We start from the raw sequence: 18,183 nt of genomic DNA, 5'->3' as shown, positions 1-18,183 counted from the left end.
TGTTTGTAATGCTGAAACTGAAAGAGTTTATATCAAAATACATACAAGTAGTAGGTAATAACGAATTTGGTTAACGAGTAATTGATTGGCAAAAATAAAAAATATTTTCACAGTGGATCCTTTATATTTCAAAGATATTGAACGATGAACTTCAGGTCATGAATTTCTCCTCTGAACATGGATGCACGGTTTTGGAAAACAACTTCATCTGATCTGCTAGTTGTGATGGCACGTGATTCTTCCGCTGAATTCATAAAATGATCATTTAAATGTCCTAGTTCGATTCTCTTAGGGGCACTTTACATGAGGACGGTTTCCTATGGAAACTGGGAATTATTTTATCGTTAGTGCTTCCCGTTAAGACGGCGACGACGAATTCGCGCTTAGGAAACGACACATTTTGAAACCACCCTCTAGGGTGGAATTGTTGGTGACGCTTCCCGCTGAGCGCTCCATGTAATCGGTTAGAAACGATAGTCTTCCCAGAAACTCTGACGTGCCTGCACACGCGACACACGCTTGGCAACATTCAGAATTAAGCTACACTGCGGCCGACTTCAGTTACATGTTCATAACGAGCGTTACTGCTGCTGCGAGGAGCCGATGGCTGTTACCCGGTCGGCATTTAACGTTAGGCAAGCACATCGACAGTTTTCTCACTGCAGCCTACACAGTAGACAGTGTCAGCACAGCCAGCACTCCCGATCCTCGCTGCTCATTAAAGATTTCCAAATAGGCTTATTCTGATAAACTGGTCACATCTATGTAACGTTCTCACCCGAAGAATATTACAACTTTAAAACTGTTTTTTTTAGCTTGAAAACAGCTTTTTGGCAAGTCTAACAATTACTACGGTAGCCGTAATCTACTTCCGTGTCTAAAATCCAGAAAGACGATTACGAAATTACGTCATGTAGAAGCGTCCGTGGAGTGACGAGCAATGCCCTGTTGACCATCACAATGCCACCTAGCGACCTGGCATGTACATTACGGCGTTTTAAAAATTCAACAGCGCTCATGTAAACGGGGAGAAGGTGTGAAGGAAAAGGTGTGAAGGAAACGACATTGTGTCGTTTCTTCCAGAGACTGTCCTCGTGTAAAGGGCCCCTTAGACAGCGGACGATACAGCTGAAAATTAATATGACAATTGTATACAGTAATGGCAATCATGCCCTTTATCTGGTAATGTAAAATAGCTTTTATGACTACAAGAACTGTGTAGAAAAGCCTGTTTTTTGACGGGAGAAGCACAGCTAAGCCCCGCCCTGAGGTCATACCATTCTTGGCCATGCTGCCCTCCTCCATGCCGGCTCCAGCTGAGGAGTCGTCCATGTCTTTGCTCAGGTCCTCCTCTGTGTCCTCTTCCTCGCCTCTGTGGCCCCGCCGCTTCCAGTAAGGCCCTGGGTTTCTGCCATGGAGAGGAGAGGGTCACATACACAAGTAGGAGAGAAGCTGCAACCATCAAAAACAACACCACCACAAAACAGGGGTTTGTCTCATAGCAATAGATTCCACCATTATTCCATGGCTTTAATGTCTCAAAATATCAAATTGATCTAGGGGTGTCGCGGTACATGTATTCATCCTGTGAAGTCACAGTACAACGGCATCACGGTTTGGTGCGTGAAGCGACGCGACGAATACGTCGAATCCAAAAGGTGGTGAAAGCACCTAAACGCTGTTTGAACGCCATAAACGCCACAGAAGAAGACACACCAAAACAACACAAGGACCATAGAAATCGGCATTCACTGAATGGAACGTTTTGTGGAGAGGAAACATTACCGGGGGTCGCTCCAGCGTGTTTACAAGCCGTAGCTTCCAAGCACAACAATATTGAAGCGTCCAGCTGCCCCCCCTTTACCGTCGTCAAAAAAGCGAGTGCAGAGCAATATCCTAATGACTTTTATGACTCAGGTGATAAGCTGTTTTGCAAATTCTGTCAACATCAAGCCAATGAGGGAAGCTTGCTAATGCAACATTACGTAGCCGCGATGCGCAACTATAAGGACTTTCCTTTAGTCCTTTGTCGTTGTGCGTCACGGCTAAACGTTACATAACACTGACAAAGCTGTTGTTAACTTGTAAACAAGCAACTTATATCGCGTGAGATGACAAGCAAGATGCGGTGAGGAAGAGGGGATGACTCCTTGTCATGCTCCAATAATCCATTATGATGACCGAACGTAATCATTATGGTAAACAAAACTCCCATCCACTAACGTTAGCCTACTTACTTGGGAAAGTGAAAGCCACCCAGCTGTCTGACAACTACAGCGGGGGAGGGGTGGGTGGGAGTATTAAGCTTGTGGCATACTCTTCGCGCCCAGCCAAGCGCATAGGGCGCACGGCGATTATGACGTCATCGCACGGGGCGTGTCGGGGGGCGAGGCCTGAGCGCAGCGCGGCGCGTCCATGGAGATTTTTCTATCAGCGCGTCGGGTTTTGCTGCCTGTGCCTGTGAGATCTCCGTGGTAGGCTATCAGCGGATATCTGCTGTGATTGAGTCCTCACCGTCGTAAAGTTGCCTTTGAAGCATGGCGTTCGATTATAACGAACTAGTTGTGTGGCTTAGCCTTCCCAAATGTTGAGATTCGTTTTTTATAATTTAATACATAGAATTGGGAACGTTACATTCAATTTCATTCAGACTGCCTGGAGCTGCGCACTGAGTATGTTCTGTTTTGGCCCGCGCAGAGTGCGCGCGCCCTCCTCGGAGCCCCGCCTCCAGCGCGTGCGCGAAGAGTATGCCAGAAGCTTTAGGCTACTCCACATGCACTCTGTTTACAAACTTCTATAAAGATTTAAAGTGGGAGGAAATGCCTTTGCCCTGTCAAACAGCTGGAATACAGACATCTGAGAGGGAGGCGCACCCCACACTCTTGGGGTGTACAGTAAAACCTTTTTGTGTGGATTGCCTAGATCTTATTAAATTGTGGACATTTATTCATTCCCCCTTATTAGACACTATTTCTGTTGGTAAAATTAGCATAAAAGCAAAACACAGAATTCAGAAAAATTCAAAGGGAAAAAACCAGAATTTGTGATTTGTCGCTTTTTTTCTCCGTTGTACCGTATTCGTACCGAACCGTGACCCTGAAACCGAGGTACGTACCGAACCGTGACTTTTGTGTAAAGTGACACCCCTATATTGATCAAATATTAAAGGGATAGTTCGGTTTGTTTGAAGTGGGGTCCTATGAGTTAGTTCCATACACTAACTGAAATAGGTAAAGCGTTTCCTGAAAACAGGAAAGAACGTGAAGTTTCTTCTTTGTTTTCACAACAAAACAACAAAACAACTGACTTATCACGCGCGGGGGATGCCCCGGCGTCATTAAACAAGCGCACCCAGTGCAGAGAAGCACTAGAGCGGAGGAGGGGGAGGGGAGGCTTCTTTTGAGTCTGAACTGGGTGCGCTCGTTTAATGCCGCCGGCGCGTCACGCTAAGTGGAGTTGGTATTTTTTAAATTAAAACGGCAAAAAATGTATTCGAACAGATAATTAATTACGATGATCCGATGTAGAAGGCTCAGAGGTCGATGGGGGGTCGGCCCATCACGATGGTCGATGCCATCGTCCATTGTGCCAACCCTACTGGACACATCAAAGCCAGTCTGTAAAAAGTGCTTCCGTTTTAGTTCTTGGCCCCCAGAAATAGAGAGAGAGAGCTCTGGAGGCTGCTGCTTCAGAGTGCTGGGTCTCCATACACGGTGTGCTCAGCGTCCACAACGCTTTACCTATTTCAGTTAAGGGCGCGAGTCCGCGAGTCACCGTGCGGACCTCGCGCTGGGGCAGATGCTTTTATACTCAGAAGTGATCAGCCAAGTGATCAGCATGTATTGTACAATGGTAATAGTGAGAACAGCCCGTGAAAAAGTCGCAATTAAACGCTATTATGTGCAGTACTGAGTGCGCTTTCACTCTCAAACGACCGAACATCAGCATATGAATGAATCACCAAACTTGTTTTTACTGAATAGCCGTTTCAGTTCTCAGCCCTGATAGCCTACTCTGTGCTGCTTTTAATCTCTCTCAATCATGCTCTCAACACAACACATTTACTTGGTGAAATGACTAAAAACGAACAGTTGCAAATCAAAGTTCAGCCTACCACATGGGTCAAGAAATGTGGTGAAAACACAGCTCAGTGTTCAGGGCTCAGTGGCTTGAAAGCGGCCATGTTTGGAGAGAAGCCGTGCGGAGGTCGCGCTGCGAGAAAAATCTTCAAGTACACGGTGGGCGCCCTACGGAGGTAGCGGCCAACCACGCCCAACAAATGTACGTCATTTGACGCGCCCGGCCCTCGCTCCACCCCCGCGCCCTTCACGGCATGGTGAGCATAAAGCAGCCTTTAGTGTATGGAACTAGCTCATAGGACCCCACTTCAAACAAAGTAAACCGAACTATCCCTTTAATATCAAACACTGCAAATCCAAATCACACGTGGCTTTATCTTGGATGGACAGGTGTTTCAAACAGCTTCCTAAAGTTGCTCTGGTGCTGTGTGTGGAGAATCACTTGTCATGAATTTTGTTATCATCATTTCCCTCCTTGTGGTGTTGTGCTTTAGATTCTGCTATCAAATTCAGTGACATCGTTGCTTGTCTTTCTTGGTCTCTTCTGGGGTTTTGCTTGTTTTGTTTAAAATGTGAGATTCTAAAGTAAGAAAATCTTTCAGTAAGGTTGGTCCTTAAATACTGGAGTACCAAGTAAGGACTAATGCCCCACTTTTTACATAATGATTGGTTAAAACCCCTTCATGAAATGATGCTAAACAGAAGGTTAGAGAATTATGATAAAGAAACAAGAGACGTGGCACATTAACACATTCACTGCCAGCCGTTTTAGCTTAGGTAGCTTCTGCCAGAGGGTTTTTTTGAGGATTCTGGCTCATCTTTCAAGAGCCGAGGATTCTTTTCTGCTAAGATTTTGTGAACACAAAATATCTCAAAAGAACTAATAGAATGTGTGCTTTCTCTGTCTAAAAGAGTTAGTTTGTAGAGTTAGTAGTTATGTAGATATTAGCCGTTGAGTACAGCATGGTTTCAGCGTCTGAGACTGAAAGCTGAGATAATCGCAGTTTTGTGAAATTCAATCAAACAGGCAGAACAGTCACTTTAACCATTTATTTTTGGCATCAGTGAGACATCAGATATCTAAACAATATAGTTCTGAACCCCCTCTCCTTCAAACTCCTCCCTCCGTGGGCGTGTCTCTGGTGGCTTTCAGCAGCGTTTGTCACAAGCGAGTTTTCTGCTGCTGCTGCTGCTGCGAGTTTGAGCAGCCTCCCTCCCTGGCGGCCCCCTCGTCGGCGAGTCTGGATGGGGCTGCTCGTTTCTTGGGTTTTCGGTTGAGAGCTTTGATGAAGCTTTGTGCGATTCTAGGCTTTATGCTGCGTGTTTCAAAGTGTGTTTTGCACCCAGTCTATTTTTGGAACCCCCCACCGTTGTGCGCCCGTGTGCACCAGCGCGAAAGCGTTTTCGCCTACAGTATGAGAATGAGGCTCGTTCGTTTTCGGTTGTGAGCTCAGCTGGAATGAAGCTGCTTGCGATTCCTTTCTGCTGGTGTTTCAAAGGTGTTTCAAAGTGTGTTGCACCCATAATCTATTATGCAAATTTGCAATCCCCCACCGCCAGCTCCCAAGCGCGAAAGCGAAAGCGTTTTCGCCAATCCATTTTCATGAGAATGGCTTCCTCACACTGCTTTTTGCTTGGCTTCCTCTAGTCTGGAGAACACTGTCGCCACTTAGTGGGTCGGTGGAATGGGTTGTACACGTTCGGTGGCTCCAATATTTATATAAGAGATGTAAAAGGGTTAGATCAACGTCCCACCATCAAATTTTTTTTTTTTTTTTTTTGACGTATCAACACGTCATTGGCAGTCAACCGTTGGATTTTTTTTGACGTATCAACACGTCAATGGCAGTGAACGTATTAAGGTCCGTTTTTTGTTGTTGTGGTCTGTCTTTATGGTCATGTATTATGTATTTTGTTGTGCTGCATATGATGGAAAATGAAAAAGTCCCTTGAAATGTTCTATCTCACCTGCACAAATACAGTATGTGACATTTTCCTCCTCCCCTGCCTTTCATTAACATACAGTGATTCTGTGTTTGATGAAGAAGTTGGCTCTTACCCCTTCTTGCCTCCCTTCTTGCGGGACTCGGCGGGGGTGCTGGGTGGAGAGGGTGAGCGCCGCCTCTTCTTGCCGGCGGAGTTGGCCTTGCGCTCCTTGCGATCGGGCGTACGGGAAGACTGATCAGACAAGCCCCAGCATGTGGCAGCAGGGAGTGAGGGATGGAGGATGAGAGAAAGAGCCGGAGAATGAGAGGATGGAACGGTGGCACACACAAGGAGGGGGGAGTGGAGGGAGACGGAGGGAGGGAGGGGAGGAAGGATGCCGTGGTGGAGGAGAGGACCAGGGTTCCAAAACGTTGTCCATTGTCAAAATGGCCATTTTGAACACAGATTAAATGCGTCTTTGTTCGATAAATCAATAAGCGTCACCCGCCACACAGGCTGTAAGTTTGATATCATTTAAATGTATAGTTGGATATATAGAGTCTTTGGTCATCGCCTGTTCTCAAACTTTGTGCCCGTCTGACCGTGAGCCAATCAAATCAAAGTAAAACAATGGCTCTGTAGTAAAAAGGCTCCTGACTGGCTGCTCTGCACAGAGCTGTAGCCTCTACGCTTCCTAGCCTAATGCTAAATTAAGCTTAAAAGATATTGCCATGTGGGGACTAGCCTAATGCTAAATGAAGCTTAAAAGATATTGCCATGTGGGGACTCACAACAGGTGAGGCCAGCTGTGTGTACGCTTCTTTACAATGGCCTTATTCCAGTCATTAACCTTTGAACAAGGCTAGGTGGAAACCTAGCATATGGCCAGCGTGGAGTCTCATTGTTAATGTGGAGGCCTCTGTACTTGAATTTAAGAAAACATTTTATTATAATCCATTCATACACAATAACTTTGTGAGGTGTGAGTGTGTGTATTTATTGTAAAGAAATATATTATATATAATATATATATATTATTTGTCGCATTAAAAAAGGACCCCACCCCTCTGTATAGCCTGATAGACCTGGACAGGAACCCTGGAATATGGTAGAAGGAGAGACGGAGTGCGGAAAGAGTTTGGAAAGGATGGGTGTGACGGACAGATACAGGCCAGATTCCGACGGGGGAGGACAAAGCACACTCCACAGGGCAAAACTACACACAAACAAATAGGAACTTGCAGCAAAAAATAAAACACACAAACCCACATGCCAGGATTCCTATACATTTTAGCTGTTCAGATCTTTCATGACTAAATTTTCCATACAGCACAATATTCATGACTAAAATTTCACCGTGTTTATACCTTACATTTTTTGTTGAATTGTTCATTTCAACATTCAATGTATTTTGTTGGTTAGCTACAGCTATCATATTGGACTCATTTAATTAAATTAGGAAAATTGTTACCTGGACCTACCAACAGCCAAGTCTGATGCAAAAAATTTATTCCTGAACAAACGTCCATGAACTGTCACATGGAATTTTTAAGGACTGGAAAACCCTATGACTTTTAATTCCATTCCAGGTTTTCAAAGACTGGGAACACTGACAAGCACACCCACAAACAGATACACCCTCCCCACACACACACAGGGATCCAGCCACACGTCACCTACCTCCTCCTCCCTGGGGAAGATCCTCTGGCGGAAGTTGACTGGCTTCTTGTTCTCATCTACCTCGTAATCTTCCTCGTTCATCCACTCGTTGAAGGCATCTGTGTCCACAACCCACTTAGCGTGAACCTGAGCGAGAGAGAGAGACACAGAGAGAGAGAGAGATAGAAAGTGTGAGAGAGAGAGATCTAAAACAAGGGGAACGAGAGATCTAGGCTTGTTGTCAGACTGGGTACATCATCTTAGCTTAGCCTACTAGCCGCTCTGGAAGCTCTCTTTACAGTGCTGACCTGATTTTCCCCTCTACTCATCATATTCACAATGGAAAGGACTCGCTGTTGCATGTTCAACGCTGAGAAGAAGTGGGGGGGGGGGGGGGGGGGGGGGGTTAAAAAAAATATTTATACCTTTAGCAAACAAACACTGCAAATTACTTTATCCTTAGCATTTATTTTGGTTTTTATTTTACAGTTGTCCTTGTATTGGTCTGAATGTTGCTCTTCTCCACCTCGGTCATCTCCTCCTCTTCTCTTAATGTAATTCCCGTTTCACAATGTTGGAACATTGTAGTAGGGGAATATCCACCAGTAAACCACTATCTCAACATGGTAAAGCAAAACCCAGGTCATCGCTCACCTTCCAAGGCCTCTCAGTGCTCGGTGGCTCCTCCACGTCTCCGTCCACCTCGCTGGCAGACACCCAGGTGTCATAGCTAGCCAGGCAGAGAACAGTCACGGGTTAGTGCTCAGTACAACATGAATGAACGTTAAGGCGCTGCATCAGAGACTAGAGCAGGAGTTCCCCAATTGTTTTCGTGTCAAGGACCCACCAAACGGATAGAAATCAGGCAACAAACCCACATTTGACAAGATTTTGTCTCACATATCCCTTATCTGCAAAGCAAGTAATTTTGATACATTCTCTCATTATACTGTTAGTGAATACATTAATCCCACGATGACCCTTTCAAGGACCCTAAATAACACTTTGGGAAGCACTGACTGGGCTAACAGGAACACCATCATCAGTGTCCCATCGGCCTTCCCTCTTCCAACCAGTTTCCCAAAGTTACACATTTTGACACTAAGGCCTTGGCCACACTGATCCGTGGTGTCTGTCGGTGGGCGTTCATTTCTCTGTTCATTTCCATTCATTTTCAATGTCAGCTGTCCGACTGTCCGTGGAGCACTCAGAAGCGTACGTATCCAGAAAATTTGCATACGTTTTGATGGACAGAAAGTTGAAGAGGGATGAACTTTTTCTGGATGGACGTATCGGATGGTCGGATAGTCACTGTCCGTTTAGCCAATCAGAGTCGAGGTCTCGAGAGGAGGCGTTCCGAGATTTGTTTAAACTTTTCAAAGAAGATGGCGGCCGAGGCGGTGAAGGAGGCTATAAGGGATTCCCCAGCAAAATGAGTAAAATTGTGTGATTTCACTAGGATTTCAGTGACTAGAAGTTAGTCCAAGGGGAGAATGTAGTGCATATACTTCTCTCCGGTTATCTGCACATGATCTACATTATAGTATACTCGCGCTGTTCATGTCATTTGCATTGAGTCACATTTCCAAGGAGCTGCACGCAGGCTGCGCAGGCAGGCTCGCCGGCCGCAGAGCAGCCCCGGCGCTTTTGGCGAGTGGTTTGACGTAGACTCAGTTCTCATGCATCGGACAGACATCTGTCCGTTCAATAATTCTGTCCATTTTCTGACGGATCAGTGTGGCCAAGGCCAAAAACAGCCAAATATGTAAAGGTGTACATCATGACAGACTTATAAACAACAAACAGAAGTAGATGTTTAGAGGTTGTTCACAATCTAAACCCGTGTGGTTTGATTGGGAATCTACGAGTGGAGGGGGGGGGGCAAGTGTCTACCCTCTTAGGACGATTTATGCTTTTCCTGCTTTGCCTGGACTCTTCATGTCTATCTACCTCTCCTTGTTCATCTATTGGTCATATTAAAGTTGCTCACCTGTCTGGGTACAGTCCCCAGTGCACCAGCACCTGCTTGTCCTTCCTCATGACAGGACGCAGCCACTCCTCTGCAAGACACACCAACAACTACTTTGATGTATTATATACACACACATTGTCATGTCATTATCAAGTTCTGAGTATCGTTTTAACAAAGTGACCCCGACAACTAAATGATTGACAGCACCAATCATTAATCACCAATCACCAATGCAGGCAAGTCTTTGCATGTCATCTTGATTTTTGGGTTTCTTTTTATGTTTTTAGATGATTAATAGGGATGGGCATTTTAAGCAATTTAAAATACTCTAGTACTCTCCTTCTATTATGAACAAGTAACCAGGTACTCACAGATGGGGGATGGGGGGGGGGGGTCTGTGTGATTACTATGGTAATGACGGCGCAGGGGTAATCTGCTGTGTATGGTGGGTCTGTTCACACATAAATCTCCGTGGTTGGATGGATGGCATTGGCGCTTCGGAGCAGACAATAGTGTTGTGAAACAAGCGAAGGCTCATTTCCAATACATGTCCATTGTCCAGTATCATCCATTTTTACTTTATGATCACTGTTACACTAAGGTAAATCCACGGATTACAAGGTCCGGTGTTCTGCCAAAAAGTGAAAACTGACCAGATTAACGTTACAGCTGCAGCTAAATAGTGATCACCATGAAGCGATTGTCTCCCAAAAAGTGATTATTTCCCCTCATTTCTTGTGACTAACGTTATGGGAAATGATAGTGTAGTCAGTAAACTAGTGAAAAGTTTTGAATGAGTTTTATCGGGCGTGCGCTATGAAGAAGCGTGCATCTGTCTCCTTCGGGAGCATATCTCCAGCCACCATTTTCGGGATGAGCTGAAAAACTTCCGGTTAAAACTTTCAAAATAATATTACTCTAACAAAAGTAAATAGCTTATTGATGCATGTTGGAGGAGAAAAAGGTATTTCAACGAACGAAGCAGCAAACCTTGTATCATGTGATGTTACATGGCGTGAAACTTTGGCTGTGACGCATTACTCAAAATAAATAAGGTTACGTTACAATAAGCGTTTTGTTTTGAAAGCAACCTAAGCGGATGACGTACTTGTACATGCTGGCTGACGTGACGCCTGTGCAGTTCATGCTGCCAGATCAGAATCAGAATCAGAATCAGATATCATTTATTCGCCATTATGTTATGTAACATATAGGAACTTGTTTTGGCAGATCCACATGACGATGCATGCGTAGATCTAGACCATTTTTAAAGGGGTGGGGAGTGGGTACCCGAGTACCCGAACAGCGGAAACGTTACTCGAGTACTGACGTTATGAACGAGTACTCGAGTACCCGAGTACTCTCGCCCATCCCTAATGATTAATGGTCAATAAAATGACAAAAATAATGACAAATGCCCATCAAAAGTTACTGGAGCCCAAAGTGATGACTTACAGCAAGCAAATTGTGCCATTTGTGAAGCTATAACCACAAAATGTTTTGTATTTATACTTGATAACTAATCGTTTCAGCACTAGGTATAGTTTTATAAGCCCTTGGGTTTGTTTTTAAATCTCACCTCTTCAATTTACTCATTTCACCTTTGCATTTTTAATGACTTCAGGTTTTATTATTGTGACAATACAAAATATTCTGGTACAGAGCATAGCAGTAGTAGCCTTCCACACACTGTGACCCTAGAGCCTCTTCTAAACATGAAGTCTGGATCATGTCCGGCTAGCCAGAGCAGGATATTTTCCAGTTTTACACTTCTCGACATGAGGAGTCTTTGTTTAGAAACAGCTGGAAATGGTCCGTATTCTCTCTGCCGATGGCGAGTAGAGTGGGCGGGGGGAGGGGGTGCAGTAGGGTGTATCATAAAAACAAATGTGATGTGGAAACGGCTTTAGCGAATCCATAACCAAACTCGATTCAAAAACATGCAGTTTTAACGGAAGATGCATTCTGACGCATTCAGGCGATAACGTGGGATGGCAGTGTGCCAGAAAAAGTGAGCGCTTGGCCTTTGTTACATCGCCCAAAAGCCACCAGTCAAAATAGTGGTCGCACCGTCGCACTAACATTACACTGTGGATGATTTTACAAGTGGCATTCAAGTCACATCTGACTAGTTTTCAATTTATTTCTCCCCTAAAAAGTTAGGCTATATGTCTCGATATAGGCTGATGCAACTCTTGCATTTTTACATAGCCTACAAGACAGACAGGTCGGGAGGAAAATAAACCATTCAAACCGTTTGCAGCACTTGAGAAAACCGTGAGTTTGCTTGTTTAATTCGTTGATATAAGCGATTGCCTGAACGATTAATTAATTAATAGGCTACGTGAACGTTAGCGGGTACTTTAGCCTATGCAGTAGGCTAAAAGTAGTAGGCTATCATCTCCTTGTTGCATTTTTAAACTGGCAGATGGGGGAGAAGGAGAAAGAAACGATTCAACTTTTACTTGTTTACTCACCTTATTTGGCTCTCTTCCAAATAATCCAGCCACGTAACTAACGCTACGTCCATTCATGAAAATAATGATCACTGGGACATTAATGTTTTGTAAAGTGCCATTTAACCACCCGCCCACTCAGACATACATGATCCGGAACATGAGCTGCCAGTGTTAAACAACAGCCGTTTTTCCAATAATGCGGATCCTGTACTAGGGTCTCAGATGGTCATGATCCGCACTCACGGGAGTGGGCATAAGGCGGCTAATTGTTTCTAAACACGCAGGCCGACCGACTAGCAGCTGGTTATAATCCGGATTTCACTGCATGTTTAGAAGGGGCTTAGGACAGGGCTTCCCAAACTCTTCCTTCCAAGTACCACTACATACAAAACCAACTTTCCCAGGGACCATTTCGACTGCGTATACACCCCTCCCCTAAAATAAAATGTGACGATTTAACCATGCAATAGTAGCATAAAGGCTAAATGACAATATAAGGCTACTAGCTGGTTCAAAACGGAGACACACACACACATCTGCCACCATTAGGCTGTGAAAAAGAGGACCCCTTTAAAAATGACCCCCCCCCCCCCCAAAAAAATTTTTTTGCCTAAATTTGGGGTGTTATTTAGCTACCTTCCTGACAGACTAGCATGACATGGTTGGTACAAATCGATTTCTTAGGTCTTCTAGTTTCATATGATACCAGAAACGTCACTCTGGCTTTAAAACTGAGCCTGCCGCAGCCTCTGAAAGTAAATGTTCAAAATTGTGATATTTCCCAAATATCGCGATTTTACGAAAATCGGCCCAATCCGCATTTTAACACATTCACTGCCAGACGTTTTTTTTTTACTGTAGGTAGGTTCTGCCAGAGGGTTTTTTTGAGGATTTTGGCTCATCTTTCAAGACCCGAGGATTCTTTTCTGCTAAGATTTTGTGAACACACAATATCTCAAAAGAACTAATAGAATGTGTGCTTTCTCTGTCTAAAAGAGTTAGTTTGTAGAGTTAGTAGTTATGTAAGCATTAGCAGTTGAATACAGCATGGTTTCAGCGTCAGAAAAATTATTCAGAGATAAACGGCTTTTTGTGAAATTCGATAGAACAGTCACTTTAACCATTCATTTTTGGCATCAGTAAGACGTCAGACATCTAAACAATAGTTTTGAACAGTAATTTCCTCCATAACAGCAGGAAACCCCCCTCTGCTTCCAACTCCTCCCTCCGTGGGCGTTCTTCTTGGCTGCAGCGGCCGTGTCACAAGCTTGTCACCGGTCTCACTGCTTTGCTGCTGCTGCCTGTCTGCGCGGCCGCTCATTGAGGAAGTCTGGATGGACTCGCTCGCTTCTTGGAGTTTTGGTTGAGAGCTTTGATGAAGCTTTTGCGAATCTGGTCATATTTATGCTGCGTGTTTCAAAGTGTGTTCCACCCGTGATCGATTATGCAAATTTGCAATCCCGCATCGCCAGCAATCAGTGCGAAAACGAAAGCGTTTTCGCCCATCCATTTTCATGAGAATGGCTTCGTCACACTGCTTTTTGCTTGCCTTCCTCTAGTCAGGAAAGCACTGTCGCCACTTAGTGGGTCGGTGGAATGGGTTGTACACGTTGTACACGTCCAATACTTATATAAGAGATGTAAAAGGGTTAGATGCACATCCCACGGTCAAAAAAAAATATATATTTTTTTGACGGAGTAATACGTCACTGGCAGTCAACCGTTGGATTTTTTTTGACGGAGTAATACGTCGTTGGCAGTGAACGTGTTAAGCAATTTAAATACTCGAGTACTCTCGTTCTATTATGAACGCGCGATGATTAACGTAAGCCCCCACACATGATCCGTGGTGAAACAGCTCTGTGCCCGCTGTCTTGATGTTTTCCTATGGGGGGGAAGAGGTGTCTCCTAACTAGGCTCCAGTATGTCACAGCTCTGTGCCCGCTGTCTTGATGTTTTCCTATGGGGGGGAAGAGGTGTCTCCTAACTAGGCTACAGTATGTCACAGCTCTGTGCCCGCTGTCTTGATGTTTTCCTATGGGGGGGAAGATGTGTCTCCTAACTAGGCTCCAGTATGTCACAGCTCTGTGCCCGCTGTCTTGATGTTTTCCTATGGGGGGGAAGAGGTGTCTCCTAACTAGGCTACAGTATGTCACAGCTCTGTGCCCGCTGTCTTGATGTTTTCCTATGGGGGGGAAGAGGTGTCTCCTAACTAGGCTACAGTATGTCACAGCTCTGTGCCCGCTGTCTTGATGTTTTCCTATGGGGAGGAAGAGGTGTCTCCTAACTAGGCTACAGTATGTCACAGCTCTGTGCCCGCTGTCTTGATGTTTTCCTATGGGGGGGAAGAGGTGTCTCCTAACTAGGCTACAGTATGTCACAGCTCTGTGCCCGCTGTCTTGATGTTTTCCTATGGGGGGAAAGAGGTGTCTCCTAACTAGGCTACAGTATGTCACAGCTCTGTGCCCGCTGTCTTGATGTTTTCCTATGGGGGGGAAGAGGTGTCTCCTAACTAGGCTACAGTATGTCACAGCTCTGTGCCCGCTGTCTTGATGTTTTCCTATGGGGGGGAAGAGGTGTCTCCTAACTAGGCTACAGTATGTCACAGCTCTGTGCCCGCTGTCTTGATGTTTTCCTATGGGGGGGAAGAGGTGTCTCCTAACTAGGCTACAGTATGTCACAGCTCTGTGCCCGCTGTCTTGATGTTTTCCTATGGGGGGGAAGAGGTGTCTCTACAGTATGTCAATACAGTATAGCTGCCGTCACATGATAAGTGATCTCTGGTAGAGCGGAGAAAGTTTGTTTGGCTGCGCCGCTGCAATGCAAGGACAGCTTGTTGTCCTCTCAATGTTCCCATTGAGAGGAAACATTGTGATAAATCTATGATTTATGGGCTTTTCCAAATGTTGTGGAAATAAAGAAATGCATAACTTTTTCAAATTCAGTGTTTACATGTGTTTTTCAGTATGTACAAAATGTTATCATAGAAATTTGTTTTTATATAGATCATATCGACATCGGTAAATATCTGTTATCGGCCATACCAGCAATGTTAATATCGGTTATCGTATCGGCCAACACTTTCAGGTCGGTGCATCCCTACCCACAACATGTGTGTTGAATTCAACTAGCTTGCAGAAAACTGACCAAATGACGGGCCACCAGGCGGAGCCCCGCGGACCACCACAGTTTGGGAACGAATGCTCTATGACAGTTTATGTATTTGAGATGGTATATAAGATAGAGTGTGGATATAGAGTGTTTTGACAGAGAGAGTGTCATATGTTCTGGGAGTCAAACAGCAGACTAAACTTACCATCGTCCTGTTGGGATGGAGAGGGGTAGATGTGGTGGGTGGCCTTTGACTTATCCTCAGTGATGGAGCCCTGAAGAGGGGCAAGGAAGAAAGGAAAGGGAAAAAAATCAAACAACCAAATATAGCGACAGCGACCTGCTCTACTTGAATGACAGCAAAGACAAATTCATTGGCTGGCCTGTCCCAGAAGGCCGGGACTCACCTGGTGCCTCTTGATGATGTCTTTGAGCTTATTGGCCTGTTTCTGCTCGATGTTCGATGACAGGAAGACAGTGGGCCGAGTCAGACAGTTATTCTGGAAGCACAGAAACATTAGGTTAGACTGGGCCACAGATAGCATTTCACCTCAAGGGATTAATTAAAGAAAAGTTGTATAGGACATTTTAAGAATCGATTCTTGGGAGTTTGGAATCGATCCAGGAATCGTGGCATTAAGAATCGCGATCCTTTCAGAATCGATTTTTTGGAGCACCCCTACTGAAAATGGAACTAAAGTATATATTTTGCATACCTGGACCAGGGTCTTCTCTACATTTAAGAACATCTCAACATTCCGGTCCATCCTGGACGGGTTTTGGAGGTCGAAGCGACGCCTGGGGATGGAGGAGAGAAAGCATGTGCTCAGATGCGGTTGCAGGTTTCTGTTGATCAAATCCCATGACGTTACCACAACTTGAAGCAGCATTTCCATCACTTGCTTCTTTTGTATCTGTACTTGTATCTTCTGTGTTTAAACCAGTCGTTCCCAACCTTAGGGTCGCGACCCTAAGTGGGGTCACCTGGAATTCAAATAGGGTACTACCGAAGATGATTATGGTCACTTGCGATTTTTGTTTTTAGTTCTGAGTTTAAAGTGATAATCTCTAAGATTTCAGCTTTGTTCTCTTGGGTGACACATACGGCGATGAGCGGTAATTGCAGGTGACATCCAGGGCCGAAATTAGAGCCCGCCACCCGCCAATGGCGGGCATATTTTAGGTTTGGCGAGTTAGGTTTGGCGTCTGTCCGCCACGTGGCGGGTCACAAAATAGTCGTCATGTAATATTAAAACTGTGTGTAGCCGCCTGTGTCCACCTAGCATCTTTTTCCGACTGTTAAACGCTGGGAGTGCGCTGGGGAGCGCTGATCCCAGCGCACAATATACAAGGAAGCAGTCTGAAACTAACGTTAGTTCAGTGCGGTAGTATAACATGAGTGCTTCCTGAGGCTGTTCCATTCTGGCTCTCCCGTATAGGCTACCAAACGTGACTCTGGAATGAAATGCAGTCGTCAATTTAGCGGAGGTAAATTGACAGCCTACCGTCGGGCGAATCAATCAATGAATCAATCGCTTGCAGTTGTTGCCGACACTCGTATGATACAGTATATATGAGGAGATAATAGTTATGTGTGTTTTGGTGCTTTGTGAGACTGTTTCACATGGCTCTCCCGTATAGGCTACCAAACATGAATGGAATGCCGTCGTTAATTTAGCGGAGGTAAGAAGCGTCTTTTAACCTCTGCTAAATTGACAGCCTACATCGGGCCAATCAATCAAGCCGTTTTCCCACATGCGCTTTGTACCGCTAAATGACCGGAACGTGGTCTATTGCCTGCATGTGGGAAAGTCGTTGTGCCGGTATAAGCGCGACCCCGTCGTCGCGGAGATTTCACCAGTTTCGAGCCAGTCAGAGGAGCGGTATGCTCTTAAGGGAGACCAAGTGGGAAACGGGTCCAGCCATTTTCCGTGACAGCGGTCCTTCTCTCATGGGCGAGGTGTAGCCTACATACACAGTTGCTTAATGTTCCAGCGGGCATAATCTAATCATTCGCGCACATTAAAGCAAACTGGCGAAATGATCTTGTGATAATAAGAGCGGTAGCCTATGTCAGCTTCATGTGTGGGCGTGCTGATTTCCGAAGGCAAGGCAAGCCCGGACACATCAAACGAAGCCAGTCTGTAAAAAGTGCTTCAACGCGACGCAGGTGAACGGATAAACATCGAACCAGCAACTATTTCTCTCAGACACGGATCCCAACTTCTTCAAAGTGCATCATCTAATCATTCGCGCACATCAAAGCAAACTACTTCCACATTTCGCTTCGTGCATTTGCTTTCTCTACATACATACAAGCTCCCCCCGCCCCCCAACATACAGGCAATTTCGCTGATAGATTCCCACATGCGCGAGCCGAAGTGTGAAGGGAAATGTCCGATATTGACTCACAGGTAATTTTCCGGTACGCATGTGGGAAAACGGCTTCAATGAATCAATCGCTCGCGCTTGTTGCCGAGCTCGTGTGATGAAGAGATGAATCAAAATGCTTACCACCAATAAAGCCAAAGGGGAGCCGAGAACGAGTGCAGGAGAGCTAACGCAGGTGCCAGGTGTGAAGTGGGAGAGAAAGGCGTGTAGCCCAAGTTGTGCGCTGTGCACTGAGACTGTCGCAGTTATTACTTTTAGCTGCGTTGTTGTTTTTTACAACAATTTAAGCTCAAGATTGACTTGACGTGTATTGATAAGATTGACTTGACATGTATTGATTAATCAATCATCAATCAATATATTAAAATAATTTGCTTCAAATTTTACTCTGGCCTCTTATTTAAGTGTGTATTCTTCAACGTAATACCATATCTACTTGAAATGTACTGAAAAAAATTGATATATATGGATATATGTGACACAAAAATGCGTTTTTTTTGGGCCCGTAAGAAATATGATAGATCTTTTCCATCTACCCGCCACTGGCCGCCGGTGGGTCAAAAAGTTAATTTCGGGCCCTGGTGAC

General features: G+C 45.0%; 1 protein-coding gene across 1 annotated transcript in view; it reads right to left on the bottom strand.

Annotated features, from left to right (window-relative positions):
• smarcc1a (SWI/SNF related BAF chromatin remodeling complex subunit C1a) overlaps nucleotides 1-18,183 on the bottom strand; it is an 85,219-nt gene that overhangs the window by 53,445 nt on the left and 13,591 nt on the right. Inside the window, exons 4-11 of the mRNA XM_083642971.1 lie at nucleotides 15,923-16,004; nucleotides 15,614-15,706; nucleotides 15,412-15,481; nucleotides 9,655-9,724; nucleotides 8,319-8,394; nucleotides 7,686-7,811; nucleotides 6,139-6,257; nucleotides 1,278-1,408 (exon numbers count right to left, since the gene is read on the bottom strand). Of these exons, the coding sequence (XP_083499097.1) occupies nucleotides 1,278-1,408; nucleotides 6,139-6,257; nucleotides 7,686-7,811; nucleotides 8,319-8,394; nucleotides 9,655-9,724; nucleotides 15,412-15,481; nucleotides 15,614-15,706; nucleotides 15,923-16,004 (767 nt within the window). The remainder of the gene's footprint in view (nucleotides 1-1,277; nucleotides 1,409-6,138; nucleotides 6,258-7,685; nucleotides 7,812-8,318; nucleotides 8,395-9,654; nucleotides 9,725-15,411; nucleotides 15,482-15,613; nucleotides 15,707-15,922; nucleotides 16,005-18,183) is intronic.

This window comes from Poromitra crassiceps (assembly GCF_964638095.1).
Source record: "Poromitra crassiceps genome assembly, chromosome: 1".
Taxonomy (NCBI): domain Eukaryota; kingdom Metazoa; phylum Chordata; class Actinopteri; order Beryciformes; family Melamphaidae; genus Poromitra; species Poromitra crassiceps.
This window is presented reverse-complemented; position numbering and strand designations above follow the sequence as displayed.